We start from the raw sequence: 13226 nt of genomic DNA, 5'->3' as shown, positions 1-13226 counted from the left end.
CAGATCGGTGTCCTCTCAGCGGAGACGGTCGAGTTCCTGAACCCGTCTGTCCGGAACCAGCGGAGAGTATTTGTTAAAACGTGTTAAAACTTGTTTCTTCAAGTATTTTAGGACTCAAAGGTGTTACGGGTTAGGGTTAGTTAATAGTACATATTATTATGTTATGTATCACGTAGTTCCTCCGCTCACTCCCGCTGCTCGTTAAAAGTTACCGAGCTAGTTGAAGCTAACGACGGAAGCTCAAACTGTTCACGGGACTTTCTCTCGTTATTATTCTTCTTCTTCTTTTGGGAACTTTTCGGCTTCACGTTAAACAGAATATAATGTTTCTGTGTTAATCTAGTCCAGAAGTTTAAAACTTCACGGGAAATGGAGCGCGAGAGCTAACAGTTAACAAGAAACCTGGGGCGCAGTTTACTGTTCCGCCTTCTTCTTCTCTTTTAAAGGTAACCTCCTCCCTCTCCTCTTCCTCCTCCGCCTCTCCTCTTCCTCGTCTCTCCTCTTCCTCGTCTCTCCTCTTCCTCCTCTCCTCTCTTCCTCCTCTCTCCTCTCTCCTCTCTCTTCCTCCTCTCCCCTCTCCTCTTCCTCCTCTCCTCTCTCTTCCTCGTCTCTCCTCTTCCTCCTCCTATCCTCTCTCTTCCTCCTCCTCTTCCTCCTCTCCCCTCTCCTCTTCCTGCTCCTCGTCTCTCCTCTTCCTACTCCTCGTCTCTCCTCTTCCTCATCCTCTCCTCTCTCTTCCTCCTCTCCTCCCTCTCCTGCTCCTCTTCCTCGTCTCTCCTCTCTCTTCCTCCTCCTCTCTCTTCCTCCTCCTCTCTCTTCCTCCTCATAGTTTCTGATCTTCTCCCAGTAGGTGATGATGGCTGGAGGAGACTCCTCTGTGAAGTTCTTGCTCCTCCACCGGACCTGTAAGCTGGTGGTGCTGCTGTGTTTCCTCCACATCTCTGTCACCGTCTTCTTCTACGTCCGATCTCTGGACGTACGGTTCTCCTTCGTCCAGAACCAGCAGCACCGCAATGTTTCCTCCACGCAGACTAACCGGGTCAGACACGTGGGCTTCACTCCGGGAACCGAACCGAAGGTGGTCCTGACCACAAAGGAGGAGCACCGAGAAGAGCCGAAAGCTTCGGAGCAACCGGAGGAGGAGAAGAAGAAGAAAGAAGAAGTAGAACCAGAGAAGAAGCTGGAAAAATGTCCTGAAACATCACCTCTGCTGGGTAAGACCTGTATGTAGACTATAAGAAGGGTAAGATCTGTATGTAGACTATAAGAAGGGTAAGACCTGTGTGTAGACTATAAGAAGGGTAAGACCTGTGTGTAGACTATAAGAAGGGTAAGACCTGTGTGTAGACTATAAGAAGGGTAAGACCTGTATGTAGACTATAAGAAGGGTACGACCTGTATGTGGACTATAAGAAGGGTACGACCTGTATGTGGACTATAAGAAGGGTACGACCTGTATATAGACTATAAGAAGGGTAAGACCTGTATGTAGACTATAAGAAGGGTATGACTTGTATGTAGACTATAAGAAGAGTAAGACCTGTATGTAGACTATAAGAAGGGTAAGACCTGTATGTAGACTAAGAAGTGTAAGACCTGTATGTAGACTATAAGAAGAGTAAGACCTGTATGTGGACTATAAGAAGGGTAAGACCTGTATGTGGACTATAAGAAGGGTATGACTTGTATGTGGACTATAAGAAGAGTAAGACCTGTATGTAGACTATAAGAAGAGTAAGACCTGTATGTAGACTATAAGAAGGGTAAGACCTGTATGTAGACTAAGAAGTGTAAGATCTGTATGTAGACTATAAGAAGAGTAAGATCTGTATGTAGACTATAAGAAGAGTAAGACCTGTATGTAGACTATAAGAAGAGTAAGACCTGTATGTAGACTATAAGAAGAGTAAGACCTGTATGTAGACTATAAGAAGGGTAAGACCTGTATGTAGACTATAACAAGGGTAAGACCTGTATGTAGACTATAAGAAGAGTAAGACGTGTATGTAGACTATAAGAAGGGTAAGACCTGTGTGTAGACTATAAGAAGGGTAAGACCTGTGTGTAGACTATAAGAAGGGTAAGACCTGTGTGTAGACTATAAGAAGGGTAAGACCTGTATGTAGACTATAAGAAGGGTACGACCTGTATGTGGACTATAAGAAGGGTACGACCTGTATATAGACTATAAGAAGGGTAAGACCTGTATGTAGACTATAAGAAGGGTATGACTTGTATGTAGACTATAAGAAGAGTAAGACCTGTATGTAGACTATAAGAAGGGTAAGACCTGTATGTAGACTAAGAAGTGTAAGACCTGTATGTAGACTATAAGAAGAGTAAGACCTGTATGTGGACTATAAGAAGGGTAAGACCTGTATGTGGACTATAAGAAGGGTATGACTTGTATGTGGACTATAAGAAGAGTAAGACCTGTATGTAGACTATAAGAAGAGTAAGACCTGTATGTAGACTATAAGAAGGGTAAGACCTGTATGTAGACTAAGAAGTGTAAGATCTGTATGTAGACTATAAGAAGAGTAAGATCTGTATGTAGACTATAAGAAGAGTAAGACCTGTATGTAGACTATAAGAAGAGTAAGACCTGTATGTAGACTATAAGAAGAGTAAGACCTGTATGTAGACTATAAGAAGGGTAAGACCTGTATGTAGACTATAACAAGGGTAAGACCTGTATGTAGACTATAAGAAGAGTAAGACGTGTATGTAGACTATAACAAGGGTAAGACCTGTATGTAGACTATAAGAAGGGTAAGATCTGTATGTAGACTATAAGAAGGGTAAGACCTGTGTGTAGACTATAAGAAGGGTAAGACCTGTGTGTAGACTATAAGAAGGGTAAGACCTGTGTGTAGACTATAAGAAGGGTAAGACCTGTATGTAGACTATAAGAAGGGTAAGACCTGTATGTAGACTATAAGAAGGGTACGACCTGTATGTGGACTATAAGAAGGGTACGACCTGTATGTGGACTATAAGAAGGGTACGACCTGTATATAGACTATAAGAAGGGTAAGACCTGTATGTAGACTATAAGAAGGGTAAGACCTGTATGTAGACTAAGAAGTGTAAGACCTGTATGTAGACTATAAGAAGAGTAAGACCTGTATGTGGACTATAAGAAGGGTAAGACCTGTATGTGGACTATAAGAAGGGTATGACTTGTATGTGGACTATAAGAAGAGTAAGACCTGTATGTAGACTATAAGAAGAGTAAGACCTGTATGTAGACTATAAGAAGGGTAAGACCTGTATGTAGACTAAGAAGTGTAAGATCTGTATGTAGACTATAAGAAGAGTAAGATCTGTATGTAGACTATAAGAAGAGTAAGACCTGTATGTAGACTATAAGAAGAGTAAGACCTGTATGTAGACTATAAGAAGAGTAAGACCTGTATGTAGACTATAAGAAGAGTAAGACCTGTATGTAGACTATAAGAAGGGTAAGACCTGTATGTAGACTATAAGAAGAGTAAGACGTGTATGTAGACTATAACAAGGGTAAGACCTGTATGTAGACTATAAGAAGGGTACGACCTGTATGTAGACTATAAGAAAGGTATGACTTGTATGTAGACTATACGAAGAGTAAGACCTGTATGTAGACTATAAGAAGTGTAAGACCTGTATGCAGACTATAAGAAGGGTACGACCTGTATGTAGACTATAAGAAGAGTAAGAACTGTATGTAGACTATAAGAAGGGTAAGAACTGTATGTAGACTATAAGAAGGGTAAGACCTGTATGTAGACTATAAGAAGAGTAAGACCTGTATGTAGACTATAAGAAGGGTAAGACCTGTATGTATACTATAAGAAGAGTAAGACCTGTATGTAGACTACTGTATGTGGGAGTACCCCAGGGTTCTATTTTGGGACCTTTACTATTCAGTTTATACATTAATGATTTGCCGGGTGTCTGTGATGGGTGTGATATTCAAATGTACGCTGACGATACAGTGATTTATGTGCACGCAAATAACAAAGAACAAGCTGCACTTAAACACACGTCCACAATGACAAATGTAACTAAATGGCTTGCAGATTCCTGCCTTCACCTGAATGTTAACAAGACTGTTTGTATGTTCTTCACAAAGAGGGCTTGCAAAGCGTCACTGGAGCCAGATGTTTATGTTTATGTTGCTGGTGAGAGGCTACAGGTAGTGTCAGATTTTAAATATTTAGGAATTTTTATTGATTCTAATCTCTCTTTTATAAAACAGGTAAAACATGTGACAAATGTCTTAAAATGTAATCTCATGGATTTTAGATATATAAGACACTGTCTAACCATACAAGCTGCAAAATTGTATTTTAATGCAATGATTATCCCCCATCTGACCTGCTGCTTAACCAGCTGGGCACAAGCCAGCAGCACAACATTAAAATCCATTCATATTCTCCATAAACAAGCCCTAAAAACACTTGATAAAAAACCCAAAAGTCACCATCACTGCAATATTCTCACCAAACACCATATCCTGAGTTGGGAGAACATCATTAAATTCACTGATGTGTGTCTGGTTTTTAAAATGTTACATGGTATGGCCCCACCCCACTTAGTGATTTTATTAAACAAAGCACTCAAAGCAGCAGACTCACTAGATCTGCTTCAAGAGGTGATTGTGTCATTCCACATAGGTCAAGCTCGTTTAGTAAATCTACATTCTCTGTGAAGGCAGCTCACTCGTGGAATGCTCTGCCACCACACATACGCACACAAAACGCGTACAAAACATTCAAGCATAACCTCAAGAAATGGCTTGTTGCCAATCAGGTGTGCAAGCATTGATGTACTGTCTGTCCTGCCTGCTTGTTTCATCTATATGTGCATTTGTCTTGTTCAGTGTTGCTATTTTCCATTTTTTTGATGTGTCTGTTAAGTTCTTCAGTGTTATATGTGCTTGTCCTGTAGGTGGGTCTGTTCTGCGTGACGCATGCTGAAACCTGTTATGTCTGCTCTGCTTTAATGTCGTACACTTTTCTTTTGCCGTGTTTTGGTTTTGTCTATACGTTGCTGTCTGTTTCTCTATGAATTTGAATTCCGTTTCAATTTGAGACTTTGTTATTTTAGGCTGCCTTGAAACATCTGGCCGGGGACAGCAGATGGAAATTAGCCTCTCTGGCTAACTCTGGCTCACTTACAGTGCAACTGTTGATTAGTGTGCATTGTCCCTGAAAAATAAATAAATAAGAAGAGTAAGACCTGTATGTAGACTATACGAAGGTAAGACCTGTATGTAGACTATAAGAAGGTAAGACCTGTATATAAGAAGAGTAAGACCCTAACCGGTTGGATGTGGTTCCTTGTGGTCTCTGGAGTTCAGTGAACTGATTTCACATGAACAGGATCTTTTGATGTTTATTATCAGTCTGTTGGTTCATGTTTCCTCAGCTGGGACCCCTTCTGATGTCACACAGCTCTGCTCGTCGAACTGGACCCACCAGGTCCCACCAGGACCCATCAGGTCCTCTGACATTAACTCAGTATATCTCCATAACGTGATCTTCATCATTATGGTTTAAAACCTGACATGAGTCCAGCTTTCAGTCCCACAGCTGGACTTCCTCGTCTGACGCTCTGTTCAGAACTCCATAGAGAAAACAGCTGTTTGAGTTTGAATCCAGAGGTTTAAAGTCATCGAGAAACATTCAAATCCTGTCTGTCCTCAGTCTGAACATGTCTCTGTCCTCAGTGGGCCCTCTGCGGGTGGAGTTCACCAGTCCGGTGAATCTGGATCAGATCAAGGACCAGAACCCCAACCTGCAACCGGGGGGGCGCTTCAGACCCAGAGACTGTGAGGCTGTGATGAAGGTGGCCATCATCATCCCCTTCAGGAAACGAGAGGAGCACCTGAAGTTCTGGCTCTTCTACCTGCACCCGATCCTCCAGAGACAGCAGCTGGACTACGGAGTCTACGTCATCAACCAGGTACAGGTTCAGTATACATGAGAACCAGTTCACACCCGGGTCTGTCACTGGAGGTGTGCTCACCTGTCTGGAGTCAGAGTGACGTCAGAGTGTATAGTAGTACTAGTACTACTACTACTAGTACTAGTATTAGTACTAGTAGTAGTACTAGTACTAGTACTACTAGTAGTCAGATTGACGTCAGAGTAGAGTAATACTAGTAGTAGTAGTAGTACTGCTGCTCTATACATTGTGGCACCCGATTACAATCTAGTTTTAGTATTTTAAGCTCAAAACTGATGGTGTAATACGGCTATTCTAGAAGAGAAAAAGATACGAAAAAATATTAATTTAAATAATCATTTTTAAGATAATTATTCAGTAGCTGTTTGCAGGAGAGAAACATTCAGTAAAAATAGCCGCATCATCTTTATCATAATATACACGCAATATTGTACTTTATATACACGCAATATTGTACTTTATATACACGCAATATTGTACTTTATATACACACAATATTATACTTTATATACACACAATATTATACTTAATCTAAACAGACGGCATTAAACGCAGTTATTTCTGTTGATAAAAGAACTCAGAAAGAGCATCAGTTTATGTTTCTTTAGAAGAACAAACGTTATGACGTAATAATCTCAACTTTTCTTCCTGTAAATCAGTTCCTAAAATAGCTTGTTAGCCTTTAGCTCCTCCAGCATCATGAAGGCAGTTCGTTTTTACTAAGAGCTTCAGAGTGTCACACATCAGCTGAGGTCGGTGTGGTCGGTGTGAAGAGCAGATTTGAATATGAACCGAGTTCTAAAACAAACAGATTGAGTGTAAACGAGCTGGACAGGAAGTCACCTGATGTCCCTGAAGACGTTAGAACCAGAGAGACTAACGAGGTTGTACTCTCTAAACAAAGGATGGCTCTCTGTTTGTGACACATTCATCTCTTTATACATGTGTGAATGTACACATGACACCAAACGTCTGTCCTGACCCACCAAGTTGCACCTCAGCGCGTTGCTAACGGTGTACTACTACTACACCGAGACCCCCGTACCCCTCATGCCGAGACCCCCGTACCGAGACCCCCGTACCGCTCGTACCCCCCGTACCGAGAACCCCCCGTACCGAGACCCCCGTACCCCAGTACCGAGACCCCCGTACCCCAGTATCGAGACCCCCGTACCGAGACCCCCGTACCGAGAACCGCCCCGTACCCCCGTACCGAGACCTTTGTACAGAGAACCCCCGTACCCCTCATCCAGAGACCCCCGTACCCCTCGTCCAGAGACCCCCGTACCCCCCGTACCGAGACCCCCTCGTACCGAGAACCCCCGTACCGAGACCCCCGTACCGAGAACCCCGTACCGAGACCCCCGTACCCCTCGTACCGAGACCCCCGTACCGAGACCCCCGTCCCCCTCGTACCGAGACCCCCGTACCGAGACCCCCGTACCCCTCGTACCAAGACCCCCGTACCGAGACCCCCGTACCGAGAACCCCCGTACCCCTCGTACCAAGACCCTCGTACCGAGACCCCTGTACCGAGAACCCTCGTACCGAGACCCCCGTACCGAGACCCTCGTACCGAGACCCCCGTACCCCTCGTACCGAGACCCCCGTACCCCCCGTACCGAGACCCCCGTACCGAGACCCCCCCGTACCGAGAACCCCGTATCGAGACCCCCGTACCGAGACCCCGGTACCCCTCATACCGAGACCCCCGTACCCCCGTACCGAGACCCCCGTACCGAGAACCCCCGTACCCCTCGTACCGAGACCCCCGTACCGAGACCCCCGTACCGAGAACCCCCGTACCCCTCGTACCGAGACCCTCGTACAGAGACCCCCGTACCCCTCGTACCGAGACCCCCCGTACTGAGGACCCCCGTACCATTACCCTGTTGAATGTGGACTTTGTTTGACTGCATGGGGCTCTGTGATTTCTAACAGATGATGAAACACTGTTTGTTCTAGCAAGGCACGTTTATTTGTACAGCACATTTCAACAACGAGGTAATTCAAAGTGCTTCACATAAAACCAGTAAAAACATCAAAACATGAGGCAAAAGAAAAGGAGATTTAAACAATTAAGAACATTCATTTAAACATTAAAAACAGTCATTAAAACACTAAAAAGCAGTGTAACAAATAAAACACAGAAATGTATTAATATCCTTGAATCTGGTTCAATTAACGGCAGCAAACAGAAAAGTCTTCAGTCCTGATTTAAAGGAGCTGAGGGTCTCAGCAGACCTGCAGCTTTCTGGACTTTGTTCCAGATATGTGGAGCAAAACAACTGAACGCTGCTTCTCCATGTTTAGTTCTGACTCTGGGAACAGAGAGTAGACCGGTCCCAGACGACCTAAGGGGTCGGGATGGTTCATAAGGTAGCAGCAGATCAGAGATGTGTTTTGGCCCTACACCATTCAGTGCTTTATAAACCAACAGCAGGATTTTAAAGTCAAGTCTTTGTGGGACAGGAAGCCAGTGCAAAGACCTCAGAACTGGAGTGATGTGATCCACCCTCCTGGTCTTAGTGAGGACTCGAGCTCATGTAAGAGCCAAACATCAGCTCACTGTTTCTTGAAAGTATTTTTCTTCTTTGATTGTGACTCACAGTTGTTGTTGTTCTTCTCTCCTGTCTGTGTGTCCTTCCTTCTCCTCCTCCTCCACTTTTCAAATTTTTTCCCCACTCTGGCTCCCTCACTCACACCGCCTCCCCCCCCCCCCCCCCTCTGCATGTCAGGCGCTTCTGACCAATGGTTGTGGTCGCTGGAGCCGTTGAGACCCGCCCCTGCTTGGTCTCGGCCAATAGCAGCTGGTGTTGGCAGACCGTTCTGCTCTGGTAATACGGGCTTCTCTTTTCTCTACCTGCTTCTGCTTTCTCTTTGTTTACAAAACTGATCATATGTATAGTGAATATACAGACACACAGTATTATATTTTATATACAAACAGTATCATACCTTATATACACACTATCATACTTTATATACACACAGTATCATACTTTATATACACACAGTATCATACTTTATATACACACAGTATCATACTTTATATACACACAGTATTATACTTTATATACACACAGTATTATACTTTATATACAAACAGTATTATACTTTATAGACACAGTATTATACTTTATATACACACAGTACTATCCCTTATATACACACAGTATTATACTTTATAGACACAGTATTATACTTTATATACACACGGTACTATCCCTTATATACACACAGTATTATACTTTATATACACAGTATTATACATTATATATACACAGTATCATACCTTATATATACACAGTATCATACTTTATATACACACAGTATTATACATTATATACACACAGTATTATACTTTATATACACACAGTATCATACTTTATATACACACAGTATTATACATTATATACACACAGTATTATAATTTATATATACACAGTATCATACCTTATATATACACAGTATCATACCTTATATACACACAGTATTATACCTTATATACACACAGTATCATACTTTATACACAGTATTATACCTTATATATATACAGTATCATACTTTATATACACACAGTATCATACCTTATATACACACAGTATCATACCTTATATATACACACATTATCATACCTTATATACACACAGTATCATACCTTATATACACACAGTATCATACCTTATATATACACACATTATCATACCTTATATACACACAGTATCATACCTTATATACACACAGTATCATACCTTATATATACACACATTATCATACCTTATATACACACAGTATCATACCTTATATACACACATTATCATACCTTATATACACACATTATCATACCTTATATATACACACATTATCATACCTTATATATACACACAGTATCATAGTTTATATACACACAGTATCATAGTTTATATACACACAGTATCATACTTTATATACACACAGTATCATACCTTATATACACACAGTATCATACCTTATATACACACACAGTATCATACCTTATATACACACACATCATCATACTTTATATACACACATTATCATACCATATATACACATTATCATACCATATATACACATTATCATACCTTATATGCACACAGTATCATACCTTATATGCACACAGTATCATACCTTATATACACATTATCATACATTATATACACACAGTATCATACCTTACATACACACAGTATCATACCTTACATACACACAGTATCATACCTTACATACACACAGTATCATACCTTACATATACACAGTATCATACCTTATATATACACACATTATCATACTTTATATACACACAGTATCATACCTTATATACACACAGTATCATACCTTATATACACACAGTATCATACCTTACATACACACAGTATCATAGGTTATATACACACATCATACCTTATATATACACACATTGTCATACCTTATATATACACACATTATCATACCTTATATATACAGACATTATCATACCTTATATACACACAGTATCATACCTTATATACACACATCATACCTTATATACACACATTATCATACCTTATATATACACACATTATCATACCTTATATATACACACAGTATCATAGTTTATATACACACAGTATCATAGTTTATATACACACAGTATCATACTTTATATACACACAGTATCATACCTTATATACACACACAGTATCATACCTTATATACACACACAGTACCATACCTTATATACACACACATTATCATACTTTATATACACACATTATCATACCATATATACACATTATCATACCATATATACACATTATCATACCTTATATGCACACAGTATCATACCTTATATGCACACAGTATCATACCTTATATACACATTATCATACATTATATACACACAGTATCATACCTTACATACACACAGTATCATACCTTACATACACACAGTATCATACCTTACATATACACAGTATCATACCTTATATATACACACATTATCATACTTTATATACACACAGTATCATACCTTATATATACACAGTATCATACCTTATATACACACAGTATCATACCTTATATGCACACAGTATAATACCTTACATACACACAGTATCATAGTTTATATACACATTATCATACCTTATATATACACATTATCATACCTTATATACACATTATCATACCTTATATATACACATTATCATACCTTATATACACACATTGTCATACCTTATATATATACACACAGTATCATACCTTATTTATACACACAGTATCATACCTTATATACACACAGTATCATACCTTATATACACACAGTATCATACCTTATATGCACACAGTATCATACCTTACATACACACAGTATCATAGTTTATATACACATTATCATACCTTATATATATATACACACAGTATCATACCTTATTTATACACACAGTATCATACCTTATATACACACAGTATCATACCTTATATACACACATTATCATACCTTATATATACACACATTATCATACCTTATATACGCACAGTATCATACCTTATATACACACAGTATCATACCTTATATATACACACATTATCATACCTTATATATACACACATTATCATACCTTATATATACACACATTATCATACCTTATATACGCACAGTATCATACCTTATATACGCACATTATCATACCTTATATACACACATTATCATACCTTATATACACACATTATCATACCTTATATACACACATCATCATACCTTATATATACACACAGTATCATACCTTATATATACACACAGTATCATACCTTATATACACACATTATCATACCTTATATACATACATTATCATACCTTATATACACACATTATCATACCTTATATATACACACACAGTATCATACCTTATATACACACAGTATCATAGTTTATATACACACATTATCATACCATATATACACATTATCATACCATATATACACATTATCATACCTTATATGCACACAGTATCATACCTTATATGCACACAGTATCATACCTTATATACACATTATCATACATTATATACACACAGTATCATACCTTACATACACACAGTATCATACCTTACATACACACAGTATCATACCTTACATACACACAGTATCATACCTTACATATACACAGTATCATACCTTATATATACACACATTATCATACTTTATATACACACAGTATCATACCTTATATACACACAGTATCATACCTTATATACACACAGTATCATACCTTACATACACACAGTATCATAGGTTATATACACACATCATACCTTATATATACACACATTGTCATACCTTATATATACACACATTATCATACCTTATATATACAGACATTATCATACCTTATATACACACAGTATCATACCTTATATACACACATCATACCTTATATACACACATTATCATACCTTATATATACACACATTATCATACCTTATATATACACACAGTATCATAGTTTATATACACACAGTATCATAGTTTATATACACACAGTATCATACTTTATATACACACAGTATCATACCTTATATACACACACAGTATCATACCTTATATACACACACAGTACCATACCTTATATACACACACATTATCATACTTTATATACACACATTATCATACCATATATACACATTATCATACCATATATACACATTATCATACCTTATATGCACACAGTATCATACCTTATATGCACACAGTATCATACCTTATATACACATTATCATACATTATATACACACAGTATCATACCTTACATACACACAGTATCATACCTTACATACACACAGTATCATACCTTACATATACACAGTATCATACCTTATATATACACACATTATCATACTTTATATACACACAGTATCATACCTTATATATACACAGTATCATACCTTATATACACACAGTATCATACCTTATATGCACACAGTATAATACCTTACATACACACAGTATCATAGTTTATATACACATTATCATACCTTATATATACACATTATCATACCTTATATACACATTATCATACCTTATATATACACATTATCATACCTTATATACACACATTGTCATACCTTATATATATACACACAGTATCATACCTTATTTATACACACAGTATCATACCTTATATACACACAGTATCATACCTTATATACACACAGTATCATACCTTATATGCACACAGTATCATACCTTACATACACACAGTATCATAGTTT

At 38.7% G+C, this 13226-nt stretch overlaps 1 protein-coding gene across 4 annotated transcripts in view; it reads left to right on the top strand.

The window, feature by feature from the left end:
• b4galt1l (DP-Gal:betaGlcNAc beta 1,4- galactosyltransferase, polypeptide 1, like) overlaps positions 1–13226 on the top strand; it is a 20703-nt gene continuing 7477 nt past the window's right edge. The window contains exons 1-3 of one of the 4 annotated variants that reach the window (XM_076105132.1): positions 1–446; positions 851–1214; positions 5717–5952. In XM_076105132.1, the coding sequence (XP_075961247.1) occupies positions 854–1214; positions 5717–5952 (597 nt within the window). In that variant the 5' untranslated portion in view covers positions 1–446; positions 851–853. Of the gene's footprint in view, positions 447–847; positions 1215–3469; positions 5489–5716; positions 5953–13226 lie in introns of those variants that run through there. The other 3 variants (XM_076105131.1, XM_076105134.1, XM_076105133.1) reach the window with 3 other exon arrangements.

The sequence above is a fragment of the Anarhichas minor genome, unplaced genomic scaffold (genome assembly GCF_050575085.1).
Source record: "Anarhichas minor isolate MPS153535 unplaced genomic scaffold, ASM5057508v1 ptg000031l, whole genome shotgun sequence".
Lineage (NCBI taxonomy): Eukaryota > Metazoa > Chordata > Actinopteri > Perciformes > Anarhichadidae > Anarhichas > Anarhichas minor.
Note: the sequence above shows the minus strand (reverse complement) of the source record. Positions and strands in the feature narration are given on the sequence as shown.